This window comes from Mobula hypostoma, chromosome 21 (genome assembly GCF_963921235.1).
Source record: "Mobula hypostoma chromosome 21, sMobHyp1.1, whole genome shotgun sequence".
Lineage (NCBI taxonomy): Eukaryota > Metazoa > Chordata > Chondrichthyes > Myliobatiformes > Myliobatidae > Mobula > Mobula hypostoma.
The window spans coordinates 16,601,815-16,627,208 of record NC_086117.1 but is presented as its reverse complement, the minus strand read 5'-3'; the positions used below and the strand labels follow the sequence as shown (position 1 = coordinate 16,627,208).

Here is a 25,394-nt window from a genome sequence, read left to right as displayed (position 1 = left end):
GTATGTTTTGATGTAGACGAAAAAAGCTAGTAATTAAAACTGAGACCCTGAGGAGTTACTTTGGAGACCCAAGTTCAAATATAACATGAGACGATGAGAAGCTACCTATCTTGTAAGTACCTTCCCATTCCCACTCCAATATGCCTATGCATGGCCTCATCTACCGTCATGATGAAGCCACACTCAAGTTGGAGGAACAACACTATATACTCTGTCAGGGTAGCCTCCAAGCTGATGACATGAACATCAATTTCTCAAACCTCTGGTAATGCTCCCCCACCCCACCCTTCACCATTCCCCATCCCCTTTTCCCTCTCTCATCTTCTTGCCTGTCCATCACCTCCCTCCAGTGCTCCTCCCCTCTTTTCTTTCTTCCTTCTCTCCTCTCCTATTAGATTTCCCCTTCTCCAGCCCTGTAACTCTTTCACCAATCAATTTCCCAGCTCCTTACTGCACCCCTCCCCCTCCCCCGGTTTCACCCATCCCCTTGTGTTTATCCCTCCCTTCCCCTCTCCTTTTAACTCTACTCCTCATCTTTTTTTCTCCAGTCCTGCTGAGGGGTCTCGGCCTGAAACATCAGCTGTACTCTTTTCCATAGAGACTGCCTGGCCTGCTGAGTTCCTCCAGCACTCTGTGTGTGTCACCAGCCAGGACAGCCTGAAATGCAGATCTTCTTCTTCTTTGGTGATTGGCACCCATAAAAGAAGAAGAAGAAGAAGAAGAAGATGATCTGCATTTCAGGCTCTCCCGGCTGGTGACACACTCATTAATTCCATTAATATAGTGACATAATCATGCCTTGTCTAAGACAGATCATAATGACACTAGTTCTTTCTCAAAATGCTAAAAAAAAAAATGGATATTCCATAAACATCACAAAAGACATTCTTATACATAGCAAGTCTTGGAACCTACTGTGAGTTCCCTCATAAATGGACAGAGCTGTAGGTTCCAATCTGTTCTGTGACATACTGTAATGAATAACAGAAACAAGTACAATCCACTGTATCCTTCAAGGCACTTCTCTGAGGCGGGAAGCAGGAACAAGGGTACACCAAGCTGTACGTATATAAACATTAAGAAGCCTCTTACAATTGTTAGAGTGAAGTTTGGACATAAATCAGCTTTCAGCTTTTATTTTTCCTGAGCAGAGACAATGAGAGCAGGTTTAGTGTTGAAAAGCTAGTAACTGGTTTGAGTGAATTGTCACTAAAGCTAAAGTTTGTGGACATTCACTGATGAGAATTTTCTTGCAGTTGAGGTATCTGAAGGCTGCAGGCACCCATAGGAACACAAGAGCTAGAACACATGAGTGGAAAGGCAAGAAGAAGGGATAAACTCCAGAAGGTAAATTATGTCTCAAAATACAAGAATTAATTCCTAAATTTGTGTTTGTAGTATCGTAGTTAGAAAGAGATACAGAGCAGAAATTGCTCCTTCAGCACACTGCGGATATATCGAGCACCCATTTTCACACTATTAAGACCATAAGATATAGGAGCAGAACGCTATTTCAGCATCCAAAGATACAACACATTGTGGAATTTTAGAAGAGGATGAATATATAATGTTAAGTAGTCTCCGAATAGCGACCCTTTATAAAGCCTGTTTGATCTTTACAAATAATTTTACCCAAAATATTCTCCAACCGATTGGTCATTATCTTTGACAAAATCTTAGCGTCAACATTCAGTAATGAAATAGGTCTATATGAAGCACAGTCAGTAGGATCTTTATCTTAAAATTAAAGAAATAGAGGCCTCATAAAAAGTAGAGAGTAAGTCACCTTTCACAAAAGAATCCTTAAACATTTCCAACATATACAGAGAGAGCAACTTTCCAAATTTTTAATAAAATTCTACGGGGTAGCCATCAAGTCCTGGGGACTTACCAGATTGCATTGAAAAAATAGCTTTATGAATTTCGGCTTCAGTAATTTGAGCATCGAGAACCTTTTGATCCTCAGCCAAGATTTTAGGAAAAACAATCTTTCATAAAAAAGCATTCATTTTAGAGGAATCTAATGGACATTGAGATTTATATTGCTGAGCATAAAAGTCTTGAAAAATCTTATTAATTTCCTCATATTCCTGAGCTAAGGTACCATCTTTCCTACGAATTTTCATGATTTGCCTTTTGGCTGCTGCCATTTTTAATTGAGATGCAAGCAGTTTATTATTTTTATCTCCAGACATACAAAATTGACTCTTTAACTTAAGCAAATAACCTTCAATGGGATGAGTTAATAACAGGTTATATTGTGATTGAAGTTCCACCCTTTGTTTAAATAAATCAGTATTGGGGGAAATTGCATAAATATTATCTAAGTCTTTAATTTGTTTTGAAATTCTATATAATTCTGCTTTAGTTTGTTTTTTAAGCTTAGCTGAATAAGAAATAATCTGACCACGTAAAAATGCTTTAAATGTATCCCATATAACTAATTTAGACATACCCCCTATATCATTAAAAAGAAAAAAATTCTTTTATCTGGGTTTCAATGAAAGTGACAGTCAGAGTTTTGCAATAATGTCTGAGACATGCGCCAAGGTGGGTGGACAAGAGTGACATTATCAAATTCAAAAGACAAACTCAGAGGCGCATGATCAGATATAGCAATAGCGTCATATTCGCAAGTTTTAACACTAGACAAGAAGCGGGGATCGCTTATAATATAATCGATCCTCGAATATTTTTTATAAACGTGTGAGAAGAAAGAATATTCTCTATAGTCAGGATGAAGATACCTCCACAAATCAATCAACCCAAAATCAATCAAAAAGGAGTTAATAAATGACGCAGATCGATTTGGAAGTCGCTGATTGGTTGAGCTCTTATCAATCATAGGATTTAAACAACAATTAAAATCTCCACCCATTATGAGAATATATTCATTTAAGTCAGGCAGTAAAGCAAATACCTTTTTAAAAAAAGAAGGATCATCTAAGTTAGGACCATACAAATTAACCAAAACAACTTTTCTGTTACAGATTGTTCCTTTAACAATTAAAAATTTACCATTAGAATCTGATTCAATATCCTCTTGAATAAATATATTAGGTTTAATGAAAATAGACACGCCTTTTGTTTTACTCTGAGAAGTAGAGTGGAATTGCAAACCATCCCACCATCTAAAAAATCTATTTTGATCTCCCGCCCTGATATGTGTCTCTTGAGCAAAAATTATATCAGGTTGGAATCGGTTAAAAATTTTAAAAGTCTTCTTTCGTTTAATAGGATGATTCCAACCACGTACATTCCAACTTACTATATTAATCCGTTTGAACAGCATACTATAATTTCATTCTACTTTATGCATGCACAAAGCACATACCAATGCAGGATGATCAAAGATGGCAGTGATGAAGAATACAACCAAATAAAAAACACGCATGCTCCGGAACCACCCAATGGGAAAAAACTAACTCTAAACCCACCCACCCACACCCGGAAACCCGAAAAGGGCAAGCGATCTACGATAGAATTCAAAGCTACTGACTGCTCTGTCTGTGTTTTCTTTCCCTCCCCCCAGTTAGTAAAAAAGTAGAGTAACCTTGTGAAAAAGACAATAAAGTCTCAGCAAAAAAAGGAATTTACATTCCATCGACTGATAAACAAGAAAGAACCAAGATAATGTCATCTCTTAGAGAGAAAAACCAGCGCCATGTTTAAGTTTAATATTAATTCCCTAAAAAAGCTTTAAATTCAATTATAAAATGTTATAATAAAACAGAAAAATATATAAAAAGCCCTATTAGTAGGAAAAACTACCAATTAGCTATGAAGTATTAAATTAAAGGAACAAGTCGCTTTATCTTCTTCCCTCAGTCATAAAATGTCCAGAGATCATTTGAGCAGAGATACTTAAACCATAAATCTTTCCAAAGGAAAACCAATAATATGCAATAAAGAACAACTCCCTGTGTTCTTTAATTAGTCTCTCGATGAAATATACAAGTGACCTTCATAAATATTCTTTCCAAAATGTGAATAATATACAAATAGCCAAACAGCCTTTCAGATGGATCATTCAACAGTGGTGTCTGTGACAGCGGCAGGTAAAACCTGAACAAAATCCAGTGCAGCTTTTGGATCAAAAAAAAGTACGAGGAGGAGAATTGGGGGGGGAATTTTAAATCTTGTTGGATACCTCAAAGATGGGAAAAGATTCCTATCATATGCTTGTTTCATTACCAGGGCAAATTTTGATCTTTGTTCCATTATCTCTCTTGGATAATCTTCGTAGAAGCGGAGCTCAGACTCCATAAATCTAAAAACTCTCTGTTTTCTTGCCTGTCGTATTATTTGATCTTTAATTTTAAAGTGATGAAAGCAAACCAGACAACAGGAATTCTGCAGATGCTGGAAATTCAAGCAACATACATCAAAGTTGCTGGTGAACGCAGCAGGCCAAGCAGCATCTATAGGAAGAGGTGCAGTCGACGTTTCAGGCCGAGACCCTTCGTCAGGACAGATCTTGGTTTACTAGAATCCTTCAATTTGGAGATAAACGCCCTGTGTGCCCTTTCTATAGCAGGCGGCTTTGATAGAATGGTAGGAAATAAAGTGTGGAAAAGCTTACCAAAGTAAGCCGTTAAATCTCCATCTTCAGCTCCTTCCTGCAGCCCAACAATTCTTATATTCCTTTGTCGAGACTTAGTTTCCAGGTCTATAATCTTATTTTGATATCTTTCCAAACGAGTTATAGCTTCAGACAACTTTTGCTTAGTTATCTTCAATTCCTCTTCGTGTGAAATAACTTGAGTTTCCAGGTCTTTAAGTTTTCCCAGAAATGACTTCATTTCATTACTATTCTTTTCCAGTTGGTCTTTAATTGATCCATTCTGATCCTTAATTGAATTCAGTGTCCGAACGATATCTTCAGCCCACGATGGCATTTCATCAGATCTTTCCTTTTGCACCTTTCCTTTCCCATTACCTTTATCACTAGGTTCAGGTAAATTCTTCCCACTTCTTGTAGACATAGACATATTGACATATTGGGGGGTACAAATGGACAAGAGAGTCGCGTAGAGAGTAATCCCTGCGGAAAGCAAAGGGGGGGAGAGAAAGATGTCCCCCCCAACCCTCCCCACCAATCTCCCTCCTGGCACTTATCCTTGTAAGCGGAACAGGTGCTACACATGCCCTTACACTTCCTCTCTCACGACCATTCAGGGCCCCAGACAGTCCTTCCAGGTGAGGCGACACTTCACCTGTGAGTCGGCTGGGGTGATATACTGCGTCCGGTGCTCCCGATGCGGCCTTCTATATATTGGCGAGACCCGACGCAGACAGGGAGATCATTTCGCTAAACACCTACGCTCTGTCCGCCAGAGAAAGCATGATCTCCCAGTGGCCACACATTTTAATTCCACGTCTCATTCCCATTCTTATATGTCTATCCACGGCCTCCTCTACTGTAAAGATGAAGCCACACTCAGGTTGGAGGAACAACACCTTATATTCCGTCTGGGTAGCCTCCAACCTGATGGCATGAACATTGACTTCTCAAACTTCCGCTAATGCCCCACCTCCCCCTTGTTCCCCATCCATTATTTATTTATATACACACACATTCTTTTTCTCTCTCTCCTTTTTCTCCCTCTGTCCCTCTCACTATACCCCTTGCCCATCCTCTGGGCTTCCCCCTCCCTCTTTCTTTCTCCTTGGGCCTCCTGTCCCATGATCCTCTCATATCCCTTTTGCCAATCAACTGTACAGCTATTAACTCCATCCCTCCCCCTCCTGTTTTCTCCTATCATTTCGGATCTCCCCCTCCCCCTCCCACTTTCAAATCTCTTACTAGCCCTTCTTTCAGTTAGTCCTGACGAAGAGTCTCGGCCCGAAACATCGACTGTACCTGACGAAGGGTCTCGGCCCAAAATGTCGACTGTACCTCTTCCTATAGATGCTGCCTGGCCTGCTGCGTTCACCAGCAACTTTTATGTGTGTTGATTGAAATTCCAGCATTTGCAGATTTCCTCATGTTTGCGAGTCTAATGAACCTTCCATTTCATTTTAACAAGGTCAAAACTGTACTCCAATTGTGGTCTTACTAACAGCTTACATAGCCAGCTGATGGTGTAGTGGCATCAGCACCAGACTTTGAAGTAAAAGGTCCTGAGATCAAATCTGGATGCAGCTTTCCATCCATGCTGGATTGAGGGTTGAGCATTGAGCTAGCAACTCCAGTGCTACAGAAACAGCAAAAATGCCACCCGATGCGCCACAAGGCATGAAAAGAAAGCAACAACAACAGCTTATATATTTTCAGCAAGACTTTCATCAACCAGTCCTTGAAGTATTTGTGGCTTGAGATGTTGTATTTTGTTACTTCATTGGGACTTCAAACAATAGATGTTTTATTAGTTTAAAGCCCTGTATAAAATGGTATTCGTGGCTGTAATGGTCTTTACAGAAGTCTGTCAATCAGTACCTTGCAGAACCTGACAGTATTTCAGATAAAGGTGTCGCAAGTATCAAATTTCTCCATTTCAATGATGTTCTTGATTTTTTTTTTAACCACCCTATTCAAAATTTGGCTACTGATACAGGCTTTACTTTGAGAATCAATTCTAATAAATAATGTTATTTATCCTCTGTGTTTAGAAATGTTCAGCTTGGAAGAAATATCTTCAGTAACTAGATCTCCTCCATCCTTCCGGATCTTCAAACCATGGTGGGATACCTTCATGGATTATTTGGCAATGACCATGTTGATGATCGCTGTGTTTGGGGGCACCATGCAAATATACAAGGATAGGACAATTTGTTTACCAATTAAAGCTAATTCCACTCACAGTGCTCCATCACCTATTGATGCTAACATAAGCTGGGCAGATAAACATGTTGATTTTAATATAACCGATTTACATCATACAATAATTAATCAAAAATCCATTAAAATATCACGGGTAAATGCCATCTTTGCTGTTGAACACACCAAGGCAAATTTGGATTATCAACAGTATCGCTATGTCAACCAGGCATGTTATTTCCACGCTGTTCCCTGGTTTTCTAAGCACTTTTCCTCTTTCATACTTATCCATACTGTTGCGTTGATGATTTGCAGCAATTTCTGGTTCAAGTATCCCAAAACAAGCTCCAAAATAGAGCATCTGGTCTTCATCTTGGAGAAGTGCTTCGATTCCCCCTGGACAACCGAAGTCCTCTCTCTGGCCGTCACAGAGAACAGCAGCGAAATGAACACCCGGGCGCAAGAGAAACGTAAAAGCACAGTGGCAGGCCAAGGTATCAGCGAATCTGCTAAAAGCTCAACACGGACGCAGTCTGTTATAAAGAAGCAGTTCCAATTACTGGACAAGAAGGATGGAGAACAAGCCAAATCCCTGTTTGAGAAAGTGAGAAAGTTCAGGTTTCATGTAGAGCAAGAGGACACCATATATAAACTCTATGTTGGACAAATGGTTTTTAAATCCCTGCAGTGCTTAGCGATCCTTTGTTATTTTATGGTATTCATTAAAGATGTCAACTTTGACATTATATGTCGCCCCGGCATGGAGAATGTGATTGGTTACGAGATTTTTATTTGCACATTTAGCATCGCCCTTCTGTTGCAGAGGCTCATCCTGCTCTATCTGATTTTGGTAACCATTTATGTGGGGCTTTGTCTTCGCACCCTCATCTGGATCTTGAGGTCACCCCTGAAACAATATTCATTCGAGAAACGTGAAACCCAGTTCAGCGACATTCCTAATGTAAAGAACGATTTTGCTTTCTTGTTACATCTGATCGATCAGTATGACCCCCTGTACTGCACACGCTTCTGCATCTTCCTGTCCGAGGCAAGTGAGAAAAAGTTGAAGATGTTAAATTTGAATAACGACTGGACTGTGGACAAGGTAAGACAGCAATTAATCCAAAATAACAAGGAGCAGCTGGAACTTCAACTCTTCATGTTAACAGGAATTCCTCAGGCGGTCTACGACGTGACTGAGTTACAGGCCTTAAGGATGGAACTGTGCACTGATATTAAGATAAGTTCCAAGGTAACTCACCTTATCCACTTGGAAGAACTTTCGATTGTAAACTGCAAAGTCGTCGTTAAACCAACTGCTTTATTCTTTCTAGGCAACAAATTGCATTCGCTTCTGGTCACTTTTTCGGTTCATGAGGAGGTGCCTGAATGGATCAATAAACTGACCCGACTCAGAGAGCTTTTCTTGATTGGAAACATTAATTTAGAAACTAAAACATTGGAACTAGAATTCTTAAAAGAACTTCGTTATTTGAAAATCCTTCGAATCAATAGCAACCTCACAAAGATACCCTTCAACGTGTTGTATGTGGCTCCCCATTTGATAGGGCTGTCAATTTTTAATAATAAGAACAAGCTTGAAGTGCTCCACAATTTGGGGGGCATGTTCAACTTAGCTCGACTTGACCTTCAAAACTGTCAGCTGGACAATATACCCCACGGCATTTTTAGCCTCACCAATCTGCAAGAATTGAACCTCCAGGGAAATGAACTCAGACAAGTGGATGAACTTGAAGCTTTCCGGCAACTACCAAGACTGTCCTCCCTCAATCTCAGTAACAACAAAATTACTTCCCTTCCAGATTCCTTTCTTTTCATCGGCAACCTTGAACAATTTAATGCATCAGACAATCAGATTGAGACCCTACCAAATAGTTTATTTGCTATTCAGAAGCTACATCATCTGTACTTGAGTAACAACCGTCTAATGGCCATTCCCACATCTATTAAAAACCTCAAGTACCTTACATTTCTAGATCTGAGCTCCAATAAGTTGGAAACTTTACCAGATGAGTTGTTCCAATGTAGGAAGCTCAAGACTCTAAAGCTGAACAATAATTTACTTACCTCCCTTAGTGGAAAGATTCAACAATGCTCCCTACTTTCAAAACTGGAACTCAAAGGGAATCCTTTGGAAGAACTTCCCGTGGAAATTGGACAGTGTAGCAAACTGAAACATAGTGGTCTGATAATAGATGAATTCTTATCCGAGACACTTCCTATGCCGGTCAAAGCAAATCTGATGTCCAACCAGGAGGCTCCTCTGGATGTCAGACTAATAATCCCCAACAAGGCATCATATCCCAAACTGGACAACCTTGTATAAAGTAAGGTATGTGATCAAAGCAAAGAATATTTTTGACTTCCGATCCCAAAAATGGAAAAAGTTCTAAACTTCAAACCAACTTTGCAGCTAAACATTCTGCCAATGCTTTGGCATGTAAGCAAGCTAAAGAATAAAATTATTCTACATTATATGTTTGGAAGGCATAATTTTCAGTGGCTTTCTTGTTAACCTTTGTATGTTACAATAGTTGTGTTTGTCTTTTCTGCACCTTGAGGAGGAAATAAGGGTAAAGGATACCCAATCCAACAGAATCTAATATATGACTTGTTGCTAATTAAAACCTAAAGCCAAATTTGACCAGATATCTCAAAATGATGCAAGTTTACATATAGTATTCCTAATAAAATAAGACCTCCTAAAGGGACAATCAGTCAATAATAACATTTTAGATTACTGGCATTGATATTAGTGCTTACTTTTCTCTGAAAATTACAACTCGGTTGCTTGGTGGTTACATAAGCTCTCTGAAGGAGCCATTCTCAGACATTGCAATAATGTGGGTTTGTGAAATGTTGGAGGACCCACTCCATTATTCTCTAAAGCAGGGGTCTAAACTTCGGTTAGTGGACGGGGTCTCACTGAAACCCCAACTCTAAAGCATTTACTTTTTGTTTCACAAACCATGAATGATGCTCTGTGCAGACTTGTGGGCAAGCATTTGTTTTGGGAGGGGAACTGAAATACACTCGAAGAACGTTGCCATTATTGAACTAAATACAGGCAGTATAAATGCAGTCAATGCTTTTGAGTATCTCCAGAATAAATGCACTTAAATGAGCAGATGAAGAAAACTTCATGCTCACCGACTGCCTTTTAAAAACTAAGCTTGAACAAAATTGAGGGAACAAATGGTAATATGGATAAATCAAGAGTAAAATTAAAAATTAAATCTTACCAAGTTCAGTTACTGTATTCAGTATAGTCACTCTTTAACTTTCTCATAGTATACTGCAAAAGTTCTCATCTTCTTTTATATTTTTATGCTAAATTTGAAAACACAGATTAGCTATTCTCTGAGGTTTTCCTCCTCCTGTTTTCCCAATGAGGCAGCCTCCATGGGGATTGTGTGGCACATGGAATAGATTCTGAACACACAGGCCTAGTTACTCAGACCTGCTGACCGTTGAAATATGTAACCTCATTGCCAGGACTATTCTTTGCTATGCCATTATGATCAATCTGGGTGGTTGTCAACACTAGTACGATGACGAGTGCGGAATGGCACATTAGGAGTGGCACTTCCCGGGTCCTTGCCTCCCAGTGGAGCATAGGCCATTGATGACCTCCCATCTCCATTGTCCAAAGACGTTGGTCTGGTTGGAGTTCATCAATGTTTCTGTAATCCATTGTATCCCCTGTACGGGGGATTGACCTACACAGCTTCACCAGAGCCCTGATGGCTGGCCTTACCCATTTCCACCTCCCATGCTGGGGACGTAGGGCTGAACTTTGAGAGGCAGGAGTAGCACCGGCCAAGTCATGAGTTGTCAACCTCCCAAATCTCAAGTCACTGCCTGATGGGAGTGGGTGACGCAGCTCATGAGCAGGGTGGGTGGGATCCTTCATGATGTTGCTGGCTCTTTCCGGCACCTTTCTGTGTACTTCTGGCTCCATGCACTAAACAGGACTAAGTGACCTTACAACTAAATAATTAGATCAAACCTCGCCATCCTGCCCTATTGAGCCATGATTGTTGGTGAACAGCTAATGGGAGGGAAGATCTTTGAAAAAAGAAATTCACATCCTCACTGACAGTAAGTCCCTGCAAGAGAGTGCTAAGAACAAGTCTGAAGATTCCACGATAGCATTCTGGTGGAACTGGTCTGCGCTGGTGACTTCCTGAGACCTTTACCATTGGTAGAAGTCAGTATTTAGCCAAGTTGATTCAAGAAACTGCCGAGATCACCAGGAACAAAAGGTCATAAAGTCATGCAGCATAGAAACAAGCCCTTCAGCTTAATTCATCCACTCCGACCAAGATATGTGCATAAACTAATCGTTTTTGTGCTCTATCCCTCTAAACCAGGGGTTCCCAATCACAGGTCCAGGGACCCCTCATTTAATGGTAAGGGTCCTTGGCATGAAAAAGATTGGGAACCCCTGCTCTAAACTTTTCCTATTCATGTACCCATCCAAATATTTTTTTTTTAACCCTGGACTTGCACCTACCTCTGCTACTTCCTCTGGGAGCTCATTTCTTATAGACATCAGCATGACACTATTACAGCGCCAGTAACCCAGATTCCATTCTGCCTCTGTCTGTAAGGAGTTTGTACGTTCTCCCCATGATCATGTGGGTTTCCTCTGGCTCCCTCCCGCTTTCCAAAGATGTACAGGTTAGTAGGTTCTTGCTAAAGAGTCTCAGCCTGAAACGTCGACTGTTCACTCTTTTCCATGGATGCTGCCTGGCCTGCTGAGTTCCTCCAGCACTTTGTGTGAGTTGCTTGGATTCCCAGCATCTGCAGGTTCTCTTGTTTTGTGTTTCAGATGAGTAAGTTAATCAATAATATATCAATATTTGGTAGGTTTCAACGAGATCCCCCCCCCCTCCAATGCCAGCACATCCTTTCTTAGACATGAGGCCCAAAACTATTCCCAATACTCCAAATGTGATCTGACCAACACCTTGTAAAGTCTCAGCATTACATCCCTGATTTTATACATTAGACCTCTTGGAATGAATGCTAACATTGCATCTGCCTTCTGTAGCACTCCTCACCCAGCAAGTTCACCTTTACGGACTCCCCAGTCGCTTTGCACATCTGATTTCTGAATTTGTTCCTCATTTAGAAAATAATCTATACTTTTTTTTTCTTCTACCAAAGTGCATGACCATACAATCGCCTATACAGTATCCCACCTGCCACTTCTTTACCCATTTTCCTACTCTGTCCAAGTCCTGCAGACTCCCTGCTTCCTCAACACTGCCTACCCTCCCCCACCTTTGTATCATCGACAATCCTGGCCACAAAGCCACCAATTTCATCATCTGGATCATTAACATGTAATGTGAAAAGTAGTGGAACCAACACTGATCCCATAGAACAACAACAGTCATTGGCAGCTAACCAGTAAATGCTTTCACTTTCTTCCACGTCCTGGAGACCCGATATAGATTGGGAGACCATTTCACCAAGCAACTACATTCCTTCCTCCATAAAAAGCAGGATCTCCCGGTGGCCAGACTCTTCAATTCTACTTCCCATTCCCATTCCGACATGTCAGTCCACGGCCTCCTCTACTGCCGTGATGAGGCCACACTCAGGTTGGAGAAGCAACACTTTATATTCCATCTGGGTAGCCTCCAACCTGATGGCATGAACATCGATTTCTCAATCTCTGGTAATTAGCCCCCCCCTCCCCATTCCTGATCCCGTTTCCCTCTCTCATCTCATTTCCTTACCTGCCCATCACCTCCCTCTGGTGCCTCTCCCTCTTCCCTTTCTTCCATGGTGTGTTGCTTGGATTTCCAGCATCTGCAGACTTTCTCATCTCAGTAAAGGCCTCCTTTATCCCCACTCTTGCCTTCTGCCAGTCATACCTTATGTATGCCTCTTGTGACTTTGTAAACCTCTATACAGTCACCCATTGGCAATCTTCATTCTAGGGAAAGTAATCCCAGCCTACCCAGTTTCTCCTTATAACTCAACCCTCCTGGTTATGGGACTAGATAATGTGTTGACTTAAATGCTGAAGACCTGCACACCAAAATGAACTGCACCTCTAGCCAAGCTGCTCCAACACTGTTACAATACTGGCGTCTGCCCAACGACGTAAAGCTGCCCAAGCATGTCCTCTTTACAAAAGGTAGCACATTCAAAATTTGCTCATGATCAGCATGCCCCAAATCATCAGTAAGGTGGTGGAAGGGGTCATTGTCACTGGCTCACAAACAGATTGTTTACCAAAGACATCCAGCTCCAGACCACATCATAGCTTTGGTCCAAACGTAGATGCAGAGAGTTAATTTCCAAAGCTGAGGTGAGGTCAGCTACCCAAGTTCAAATATGGCATTAAGATGCTCTAGTAAAACCGAATTCAATAAGCAGAAGGAAAACACTCCAGTAGTTGGAGTCATACCTTAGACAAGGTTGGAAGTGTCAGGGATCAATCATCCCAGCCACAAGACACCACAGTCGGAGTTCCTCAGGACAGTGCACATCCAATGACTATCCTGTCATAAGATCAAAGTAGGCATATTCACTGGTGATTCCTTTCTGTTTGCAACTCCTCTGTCTACATCTGCATGCAATAAGACCAAAACAATGTTCAGGCAGGGCTGACAAATGGCCAGCAACTCTTGCAGCACATAAGGGCCAAATAATGAATCCCTCCAACAAAAGAAAATCCAGCCACTCATTATTTATATTCACTGGCATTACCATTGCTGAATGCCCTGGGAGTGGCCATGGACCAATGTACTGTGGCCACAAGAAAGGACAGAGTTGGGGGACCGCAGGAGTTGATAGTTTCCTGACTGGTCAGGGCATCAAAGGGTATGGCGAGAAGACGTGTGTATGGGGTTGAGTGGATGAGCCATGGTGGAACGGTGGAGAAGACTTGGTGGGCTGAATAGCCTAATCCTGCTCCCATGTCTTATGGTCTCATTGTCTTATGGGAGGAAGAGGAGAGACTGAGGGATTGCTTTGAGTCGGTGGACTGGACCACGTTCAAGGACTCATCATTGAATCTGGATCAATACACCATGGTTGTCACGGACCTTATTGTCCACACAAGATCATTTGGAGTCTTCCACAACCAGAAGCCCTGGATGAACCATGAAATCCACAATCTACTGACGGCCAGATCAGGACCATTCAATCCGATGAACCAGAAAGTTACATGAGGTCCAGGTGTGATCTCCAGAAAGCCATCTCACGGGCAAAGTGGCAACTGAAGACTAAGCTTGAATCAACGAAGGATCTGCAACAGTTATGAAAGAGCTTGAATGCTATACCTCATATAAAGTAAAATCAAGTGACAAAGGGCTTTGCTTCCAGATGAGCTCAATGCCTTCTACACTTGCTTTGACCATCAAAGCATAGAGAACCATCACAGACTCATGAACCCATGGAGAACAACAGCCGCAGCTACTTCACATGATAGGTAGAGCATATTTGGAATGAACTGTCAGAAACTGTGGTTCAATCAGGCATACTAGCAACATTGAAAAGACATGTGGATGAGTACATGGATAGGACAAGCTAAGGGCTAAATGCAATCAGGTTGGACTAACTCGCGAAGAAACAAAATCATCATGGAGAAATTGAACGGAAAGATCTGCTTCCATGCTGTATAACTCTATGAAGTCAGGAATATTGAAGATAATTAGAAAACATCATCAATAGCAAAGTTCTAAACCCAATTATTTGTTGGAACTTAAATCAGTATTGCTCAGGCAAGTGTCATCTGAATGTTACTAACCATTCGAACGTGAATTCCGAACTTGACTCTCTTAAATATTACCTTTAAAATTTGTAAAAGAAAAATTCAGGTGTTTCTGAGAGAAAAACGTCTCTTCAAATTAAGTTCTAAGTGAAAATTTGCCTTGAGTAAGTAATTATTTTAATTTCAATTGATACTGGTTCAATTGTTATTTTATATATAAAGGTGACTTTTATTAAACAAAGATATTGACACCAGAATGCGTGGTGACAATTGTGCGGTTCCCCAAGCACACCCTTGGGTTTGCTGGTTGTCAACGCAAATAACACATTTCACTGTATGTTTTGATGTACATGTGACAAACTTGAATTTTGAATCTTGTATTAAGTTCGAGCACTCATACCAACAATAAGAGAAAGACAACTCAAATTCCTAGGACACATCATGTGGAAAGATGAGCTAGAAAAACTCATTCTCTCTGAAAAGATTGAGGGGAGCAAACCTAGAGGAAGATCTCGGCTTATGTACATCAAAAGCCTAGCCAGGTGGTTACACATCGAGGAAATGGAAGTTACCCAAAGAACGAAGGATAGATCTATATGGAAAACCATGGTCACCAATGTCCGCATCGGATATGGTACCTCGACAGGCAGACATTAAGGAACTTAACAAAAATATGGATTGACTGAAAATCAGCCACGTTGAATGGTGTATCAGACTCCAAAGGTTAAGCCTACACACCAGCATTTGCCATATCCTGGACTGGATACAACACCGTCCATCACAGCATATCCTCACCATTGAGATCATTTACATGGACCGCGGCAACAAGAAAGCAGCATCCGTCATCAAGGACCCCCACTATCCAGGCCATCCTCTCTCCTCACTACTACCACTGCAAAGGAGCTGCAGGAGCCTTCAGTCACAGCTGTAGACTTCCACTAGCTCTCTGAAGCCATGCACTAAATTCACGCTTATCATATCTCTCAATTCTCTATCCCAATGATTTGTTGAATTAAATACTTTATGCCCCTAACATGATGGACATGTTTCATATCTCATGGCTTTTAGTTACACCTATCCTCCAGATCAAATCTACAGGTTGATGGGGATGTGGGGCATTCGGATTCTCAAAAGATAGTTGATATAATATTACATGATTACCCTCAAACCCATTGAAAGGGGTTACTTTAGTTTGTATTGTGGGTTGGTTCACAGACATAAAGCTATGACTAGAGATAAAATGTTTTAAGTTGGCAAACTAAATAGTGTGTATCTGAAAGGTCAGTGTTGGAGCCTCCACCTTTTAGATGCAGGTATAGTAATGACTTACAAGAAGGAACCGATTGTAAGGTATCAAAATTCCCGAATCATTTAAAGCTAAATGGGAAAGTAAGTTATGAAAAAGATTTAAAAAGTGATCATGGTATAAGTTAAATAAGTTAAGTGTGTGTGGAAAAAAGTAGCAGATGGAGTATATTGTGTGGAAATGTAAAGTAATCTATTTCACAGGAAGACCAGAGAAATGGAATAAATGTTCAAGATCTGAGGGATCAGGGTGTACAATAAACATAAATTCAAAGTCACAGTTAAAGCCAAAGTAAATTTATTATCAAAGAATGTATATGTTATCATGTACTACATTGAGATTCATTTTCTTGCAGGCATTTACAGAAAAATAAAAAAAACAATAAAATTTAATTTATAAAACATACATAAACAAAGACTAACAAACAACTCATGTGCAAAAGAAAACAAATTGCACAAATAATTTGCAAAATAGTTTGCGGAGATTTGGCATGACATCTAAAACTTTGACAAAACTTCTGTAGATGTGTAGTGGAGAGTATATTGACTGGCAGCATCGCAGCCTGGTATGGAAACACCAATGCCCTTGAATAGAGAGCCCTACAAAAAGTAGTGGATACAGACCAGTCCATCACGGGTAAAGCCCTCTCCAATACTGAATACATTTACATGGAGTATTGTCGCAGGAAAGCAGCATCCATCGTTAGGACATGCTCTCTTCCCACTGCTGCCATCAGGAAGAAGGTACAGGAATCTCAGGACTCACACCACCAAGTTCAGGAACAGTTATTGCTCCTCAACCATCAGACTCTTGACCCAGAGGGGATAACTTCACTTTCCTCATCGCTGAAATGTTCCCACAACCTATGGATTCACTTTCAAGCACTCTACATCTCATGTTCTTGATATTTATTGCTTATTTATTTATTATTATTATTTCTTTATTTTTTGTATTTGTACAGTTCATTGTCTTTTGCACACTGGTTAAATGCCCAAGCTGATGTAGTCTTTCATTGATTTTGTTATGGTTATTATTCTATTATGGATTTATTGAGTATGCCTGCAAGAAAATGAATCTCAGGGTTTTATATGGTGATATATATGTTATCATCCTCACCATCATTACATGCCGTGTCGAATGACGTGGGTGATCATGGTCTATGACCATAATTGTTCTTGGCAAAAATTCTTCTACAGAAGCGGCTTACCATTGCCACCTTCTGGGCCATGTCTTTACAAGACAGGTGACCCCAGCTATTATCAATACTATATAACCATATAACAATTACAGCACGGAATACTTACTAATCTAATTTACCACCCCATCATCCAGATCATTAATATATATTACAAACAACATTGGACCCAGTACAGATCCCTGAGGCACACCGCTACACACCGTCCTCCAATCTGACACACAGTTATCCACCACTACTCTCTGGTGTCTCCCATCTAGCCACTGCTGAATCCATTTTACTACTTCAATATTAATGCCTAACGATTGAACCTTCCTAACTAACCTTCCGTGTGGAACCTTGTCAAAAGCCTTACTGAAGACCATATAGACAACATCCACCAATTTACCCTCGTCAACTTTCTTAGCAACCTCATCAAAAAATTCAATAAGATTTGTCAAACATGACCTTCCACACACAAATCCATGTTGACTGTTCCTAATCAGACCCTGTCTATCCAGAAAATTATATATACCATCTCTAAGAATACTTTCCATCAATTTACCCACCACTGACGTCAAACTCACAGGCCAATAATTGCCAGGTTTACTCTTAGAACCCTTTTTAAACAATGGAACCACATGAGCAATACGCCAATCCTCCGGCACCATTCCCGTTTCTAATGACATTTGAAATATTTCTGTCAGAGCCCCTGTTATTTCTACACTAACTTCCCTCAAAGGCCTAGGGAATATCTTGTCCAGACCCGGAGACCTATCCACTTTTATATTCCTTAAAAGTGTCAGTACTTCCTCTTCTTTAATTGTCATATTTTCCATAACTACCCTACTTGTTTCCTTTACCTTACACAATTCAATACTATATGCAGTTCAATGTTCAATTATCAATACTCTCCAGAGTTTGTCTGCCTGGTGCCAGTGATCGCATAACCAGAACCTGTGATATATGACCATCCACCACCTGCTCCTATGAATCCACGTGACCCTGATTAGCGGGGAAGGGGAGGGGAAGCTCAGCAGGTGCTACACCTTGTCTGAGGGTGACCTGCAGGCAAGCGGAGGGAAGGAGTGAGTTGCACCTCCTTTGGTAGAGATATATCTCCAACCCATAACCATGACATATATGTATTTTGATAATGAATTTACTTTGAGCGTTGAAATTAAAAAAAAATAACACTCAGAACATGACTTTTACAGAACTGGAAAGTGAGTCTGTAGGCTGGGGAATCAGCTCAGAGTTAAAGTGAGTGAAGTTATCCATGCCAGTTCAAGAGCCTGATGCTTATAGGGTAATAACTGCCCCTGAATCTGCTGCTGTGGGACCTAAGGCTTCTCTACCTCCTGCCAAATGGTGGTAGCAAAATTGATACAGATACTGAGTAAAGAATTAAGAATGTTAATTATTTGAAGGATATTTAATAACACCTATTTAATAAAGGATCTATAGTACCTGCATTTTAGTCAATGCATTAATTATTAATCTAATTGATTTCTGATTGTTGGTGATAAACAAGGGCTATGGTAGGAAACTTTGTCACATGGTGTGAGCAGAATTATCTGCAGCTTAATGTGAAAAAGACTAAGGAGCTGGTGGTAGACCTGAGGAGAGCTAAGGTACTGGTGACTCCTGTTTCCATCCAGGGGGTCAGTGTGGACATGGTGGAGGATTACAAATACCTGGGGATATGAGTTGACAATAAACTGGACTGGTCAAAGAACACTGAGGCTGTCTACAAGAAGGGTCAGAGCCGTCTCTATTTCCTGAGGAGTGAGGTCCTTTAACATCTGTTGGACGATGCTGACGATGCTCTGCAAGTCTGTGGTGGCCAGTGCTATCACGTTTGCTGTTGTGTGCTGGGGCAGCAGGCTGAGGGTAGCAGACACCAACAGAATCAACAAACTCATTTGGAAGGCCAGTGATGTTGTGGGGATGAAACTGGACTCTCTCACGGTGGTGTCTGAAAAGAGGATGCTGTCCAGGTTCCATGCCATCTTGGACAATGTCTCCCATCCACTACATAATATACTGGGTGGGCACAGGAGTACATTCAGCCAGAGATTCATTCCACCGAGATGCAACACAGAGCATCATAGGAAGTCATTCCTGCCTGTGGCCATCAAACTTTACAACTCCTCCCTTGGGGGGTCAGACACCCTGAGCCAATAGGCTGGTCCTGGACTTATTTCATAATTTACTGGCATAATTTACATATTACTATTTAACTATTTATGGTTTTATTACTATTTATTATTTATGGTGCAACTGTAACGAAAATCGATTTCCCCCGGGATCAGTAAAGTATGACTATGACTAAAGATGAACAAAATAAACCAATTCTCTCTAGAATTTAGAAGAGTGAGAGATTATTTCATTCTGAGGAAATTTGACAATTAGATACTGTAACAATATTCTAAAATGAGGGTTTAGTTTGAGGATATTGTAATGACCACTAAGTCTAAGCTGAGGAGGATTTTTTCCCCTCTGTGTTTGGGAATGTTTTGAAATCTCTACCCCAGGGAGCTATAGAAGTTATATATATTCATAGCTGAGAAAGACTAATTTCTAGACCATAGTGTAATCAAGGTGTCGAGCTGTAGGGTAATTTCATTCAAGATCTTATTAAATGGAACAGTCTCAGGAGACAGTATCATAAACACAATGAATTCTGTAGATGCTGGAAGTCCAGAGCAACACACACAAAATGCTGGAGGAATTCAGCAGGTCAGGCAGCATCTATGGAGAGGAGTATATAGTCAAGAACTCAGCCTGAAATGTTGACTGTTCATTCCTCTCCATGATGTTGCCTGACTTGTGGAATTCTTCCAGTATTTTATGTGTGTTGCTCAAGACTCAGTACAGCCTCTTCCTGTTCCTGACTTTAGATTATGTTTGGATATACTGTACTAGAACCTATTTCCTTATTTTTTAAAAGAATACAATGTTTCTAATATCCATGTAACTTTGGTCTCTGAACAAAGCCCTAGATTTTACAGCTAAAGCTGGCTTTCATTCATGTAGTTGTAATACAAGACTTCGTCAAGGCCTTGATATCTCTTGCAATATAGGTAGAAATTATGGAGGGGTTTAGGAGGGTAAATTTTGTACAGTATTTTAGATCAGATCATATTGTTTTGCATAGGTAGGTCCTGTATAAGTTTTGTTGTTTTTTGAACGATCTTTGTACTTCATCAAATATCTCAACCACAATGCAGCTATTAGTGGAGTCCCCTGTTAGATATGTTATTGGGTGAAGAATCTTAATCAAAATTGCATTACAGAAGGAGCTAGTATCTCAAAATGTTTGGTTCAAATACTATCAAACTTTTGCATTTCTTTCAGGTATGTTTTCGGTCTCTGATGTTTCAACTTTGGAAAATAAGCCACCAGCCATCCGGGTCTTCAAACCTTGGTGGGATACTTGCATGGATTACCTGGCCATCATTATGTTGCTGTTGTCTATCTTTGGCTGCAGCATACAGCTTTACATGGATAATACTTTATGCTTGCCATACATCAGTGAAGTTGATGGAAAGGCCGGTGAGCTAAAATCAAACCAGCCAAATACTTCAGAAATATCTCACGTCAATGCTAATCCACAGGCAATTATGAGCCCAACCCTGACTCCTGAAATCAGTCAAGGAAAGATTACTCAGTTATACAACTGGCAATATTTCTACATCAATCAAGTATGTCACAGTCAAATTCCTTGGTTTACCAGATTCTTCTCTTACATAATTTTATTTCATACAGTTGGTCTGATTATCTGTAGTAATTTCTGTTTTACATATCCCAAAACAAGCTCCAAACTGCAACAATTCCTTGACATTCTTCAGAAATGTCTGCAATCACCATGGACATCCAAAGCCCTATCTACAGCAATCATTGTTGATGCTAGTGAAGTGGAGAAGGTCTTGGAGCCAGAGACACAGAAAGCCTCTGGAAGTGATACTGAAGAGATAACCCTTAAAACTGATCCATCAGCCAATAAAGCTCCCACAGGCATTCAGTCGAGCACAATGGAAACTGATTCATCCCTGGACAAGAAGGACGCAGAGCAAGCTAAAGCTTTGTTTGAGAAAGTCAGGAAATTTAGACTTCATGTTGAAGAAAAAGATACAATCTATAAATTATATGCTGGGCAAACTTTAGTCAAAACTATATATTGCTTAATTATCATTGGTTACTTTCCAGCCTATATTTACGTTATTGAATTTTACAATAAATGTGAGCCTAATGCATTATCATTGGTTTTTTACAAGACTTTCAGATGTACTTATCCTACCGCTCGTTTCATTGGGAAAATGGCCCTACTGTACTTAGGTTTAATAGTTATCTATTGGATACTTTGCGTCCACACATTAATATGGGTTTTCAGAAAACCGCTAAAGCAATATTCGTTTGAGAAACGAGAAAATCAATTCAGTGATATCCCTGATGTAAAAAACGACTTTGCCTTCTTGATGCATTTAATCGATCAGTATGATACACTGTTTTGCAATCGCCTTGCAGTTTTCCTTTCAGAAGTAAGTGAGAAAAAGCTAAAATTGTTAAGTTTGAATAACGATTGGACAGCGGAGAAGGTGAAAAAGCATTTAACTAAAACTAAGAAAGATCAGTTTGAGTTGTATCTTTTCATGCTCTCTGGAATTCCTGAGGCTGTCTATGATGTTACTGAGATACAGGTCTTAAAGCTGGAACTTTGTAGTAATGTTAAAATTTCCAACAAAATTATTCAACTCACCCAGCTGGAAGAAATCTGGCTGTCACACTGTGTAACTGAAGTTACACCATTAGCTTTGATGTGGTTGAGAAACCAACTCAAACAAGTGAGAGTTAAATATGTAAATCGTGATGAAATACCTGACTGGATCTACAAACTCATTCAGCTCAAAGAATTGTACCTTACTGGAAAGCTAGCTATTGAAAAGAAAGCTGTAGAACTGGAATCAATGAAAGGACTCCGCTCCTTGAAAGTTCTTTACCTAAAGACAAGTCTCTCCAAGCTGCCCTCCACCATCATTGATGTTGCATTCCACTTGGTCAAGCTTTGTATTCACAATGATAAGACCAAGCTCCTGAGCCTTAGTATCTTAAAGAAAATGGTCAATCTGACCCAAATTGAACTACACAACTGTGAACTAGACAAGATCCCAACAGCCGTTTATACTTTATCCAAACTTCAAGTCCTGGACCTCAAAGGTAACAACCTTACCAAAATTGAAGACATTACCCATCTGCAATATCTGGAGAGATTAAACTGTTTGAAGTTCTGGTTCAATATGATCAAAGTCATTCCACCAACAATTAATTTAATCAAGAAGCTTGAGTACCTATACATGTCCAACAACCAGATCGAAGTCTTGCCAAAAGCCCTTTTCAGTATTGAGAAACTGTATTATCTTGAGTTACAAAACAACAACATTTCTGTAATTCCACCTGATATTGGGAATCTCAAACATCTGTACTTTTTAGATCTGCGTCACAACAGAATTGAAGTCCTTCCGGATCAGCTCTTCAAATGTGTCAAACTCATGACTCTGAAGCTAAGTTATAACTTAATTTCATCCCTCAGTGGCAAGATTTCAAGACTTGCTCAACTATCTCAGTTGGAACTCCAGGGAAATCACTTGGAGAAACTCCCATCAGAAATAGGACAGTGCTTCTTGTTGAAAGTTAGTGGACTCATTGTAGAACAGTATGTTTTTGAGTCACTTCCTTTAGAAATAAGAGAGAAGATGGATGGAAGTTAACATGAGAACAATTAGGCATCAATACTTTAATTCCAAAATCGTTGCTACCACACAAGAGATGCTTGATGTAAGAAAAAAAAGTAATTGATCTTACCTACTTTCATCTATAACTTTACAGTCAAAGGAAATCAGATTCTGAATAAACAATGGCCTAAACCCAAATATTGCCTAATATTATTAAGACGTTATTAAAAATTGTTGCTGGATAGTGATCAATTCTGAGAAGCCAAATTCATTGCTGATCCATAAGTGGCTTGAAAAGATGGTGACAGACCATTCTTAGTCCCTGTAGACCCTAATATCAAATTTCATGACATATTAAACCTAACTCTGATTCTGATTATAAAATTACTTAGGATTTACAACACAAAAGGAACTGCGTAACGTATTAGCTATGAAATCTAGAACCAGGAGGTATAGTATCAGAACGAAGGGTCACTCATTTAAGACAGAAATAAGGAGGAGTTTCTTCTACCAGAGTGTGATGAACCTTTGGAACTCTCTACTCCGGAGAGCTATGGAAGCAGAGTTGTTGAGGGAGAAACAAATAGACTGTTAAACTACAAGGGAATTAAGTGGTAAAGGGAAAAGTGTGAAGATACTGTTGAGGGCAAGAATTGATCAGCCAAGTTCATATTAAATGATGAAGCAGACCTGAGGGAAAGATAGGCAGTTGATAGGGCAAAATTACAGTCAGTGGGATGGGGTGGAGTGTGTCTTTAAATTAAGTAGTATGTTCAACAGTTTTGAAAAGAGAGAATGATAAAAGGGAAGGAGAGTGCAGGAGAGATTATGAAAGACTCCAGAATAAATAAAAAGACAAAAGTTTAGAAAGGGATAAGAATTTAACTTCCAGTCGCATGGGGGCAAAATTGAAAAGGGTGATGAATACAGAACTGAACATGTTGTATTTGAATACATGTTGTATATGAAATAAGGTATATGATCTTGCTAGAAATTGGCAGGCATGACATTGTGGGCATCACTGAATCGCGGCTGAAAAAAGGTCATAGTTGGGAGCTTAATATCCAAGGTTATGTATGGTAAGGGAGGCAGATAGGTAGAAGGGTTGGGGTGGCTCTGTTGGTAATGAAATCAAATCCTTGGAAAGAGGAGACGTAGAGTAAGAAGATGTAGGATCCTTGTGGATAGAGTTAAGAAACTGCAAGGGTAAAGAAATTCTGATGGGAGTTATATACAGGCCTCCAAATAGTAGCCAATAGTACAAATTACAATGGGAGATAGAAAAGGTATGCAAAAATGGCAAAGTTACAATATAGGGGATTTCAATATATAGGTAGATTGGGAAAATAAGGTTAGTGCTGGATCCCATGAGCGAGAGTTTGTAGAATGTCTATGAGATGCCTTTTCAGAGCAGCTTGTGGTTGAGCCCAATAGGGAAAAGGCAATTCTGGATTAAGTGTTGAGTGTTGAACCAGATTTGATTAAGGAGCTTAAGGCTGCTCTGCCGCTCCATCAAGACTGATTCATTATGCCTCTCAAACACATTCTCCTGCCTTTTCCCCATAACCTGTGATGCCCTTACCTCAGCAGAACTGAGCAGGAAGGGGTAGAAGCCAGAATAAGAAGATGGCAGGTGGTAGGTGAGACAAGGTGATAGGGAAGAGGTGGGCGGCAGGAACAATGTGAAAAGCTGGGAGATGATAGATTGATGAGATAAAGAACTGAAGAAGAAATCTAATAGGTGAGAACAATGGACCATGGAATAAAAGGAAGGAGGTGGAGAGCCAAATAACTGATGGACAAGTCAGGAGGGCAGGGGAAAAGAGAAGGATGAGAGGGTAATCACTACACACAAAACTCTGGAGGAACTCAGCAAGTCAGGCAGCAAATATGTAGGGGATAAACGGTCAACATTTCAGGCTGAGAACCTTAGAAACATAGAAACATAGAAAACCTGCAGCACGATACAGGCCCTTCAGCCCACAATGCTGTGCTGAACAGTACCTACCTTAGAAATTACCTCAGGTTACACATTGCCCTCTATTTTTCTAAGCTTCACATACCTATCCAGGAGTCTCTTAAAAGACCCTATTGTATCCGCCTCCACCGGCAGCCCATTCCACGCACTTACCATTCTCTGCATAAAAGGCTTACCCCTGACATCTCCTCTGTACCTATTTCCAAGCACCTTATGCCCTCTCGAGTTAGCCATTTCAGCCCTGGGAAAATGTCCCTGACTATCCACACGATGAATGCCTCTCATAATCTTATACAACTCTATCAGGACAGCTCTCATACTCTGCCGCTCCAAGGAAAAAAGGTCGAGTTCACTCTTCCTTTAGTTAGTCCTGACGAAGGGTCTCGGCCTGAAACGTTGACTGCACCTCTTCCTACAGATGCTGCCTGGCCTGCTGCGTTCACCAGCAACTTTGATGTGTGTTGCTTGAATTTCCAGCATCTGCAGAATTCCTGTTGTTCGAGTTCACTCAACCTATTCTCATAAGGCTGCTCCCCAATCCAGGCAACATCCTTGTAAATCTCCTCTGCACCCTTTCTATAGTTTCTACATCCTTCCTGTAGTGAGGTGACCAAAATTGAGCACATTACTCCAAGTAGGGTCTGAGCAGGGTCCTATATAGCTGCAACATTTCCTCTCGGCTCTT

The 25,394-nt window shown here is 40.4% G+C and overlaps 2 protein-coding genes across 2 annotated transcripts; both read left to right on the top strand.

Moving 5' to 3' along the window:
• Positions 1-1,301: 1,301 nt before the first annotated feature.
• Positions 1,302-22,809, top strand: LOC134359618 (volume-regulated anion channel subunit LRRC8D-like). Its single transcript, XM_063073115.1, has 2 exons — positions 1,302-1,347; positions 20,357-22,809. Exon 2 carries the CDS (start codon positions 20,359-20,361, stop codon positions 22,765-22,767), a length of 2,409 nt encoding a protein of 802 aa, XP_062929185.1. The 5' UTR covers positions 1,302-1,347; positions 20,357-20,358; the 3' UTR covers positions 22,768-22,809.
• On the top strand, positions 6,615-9,107 carry LOC134359617 (volume-regulated anion channel subunit LRRC8D-like). Its single transcript, XM_063073114.1, has one exon. It carries the CDS (start codon positions 6,615-6,617, stop codon positions 9,105-9,107), a length of 2,493 nt encoding a protein of 830 aa, XP_062929184.1.
• Positions 22,810-25,394: the final 2,585 nt, after the last annotated feature.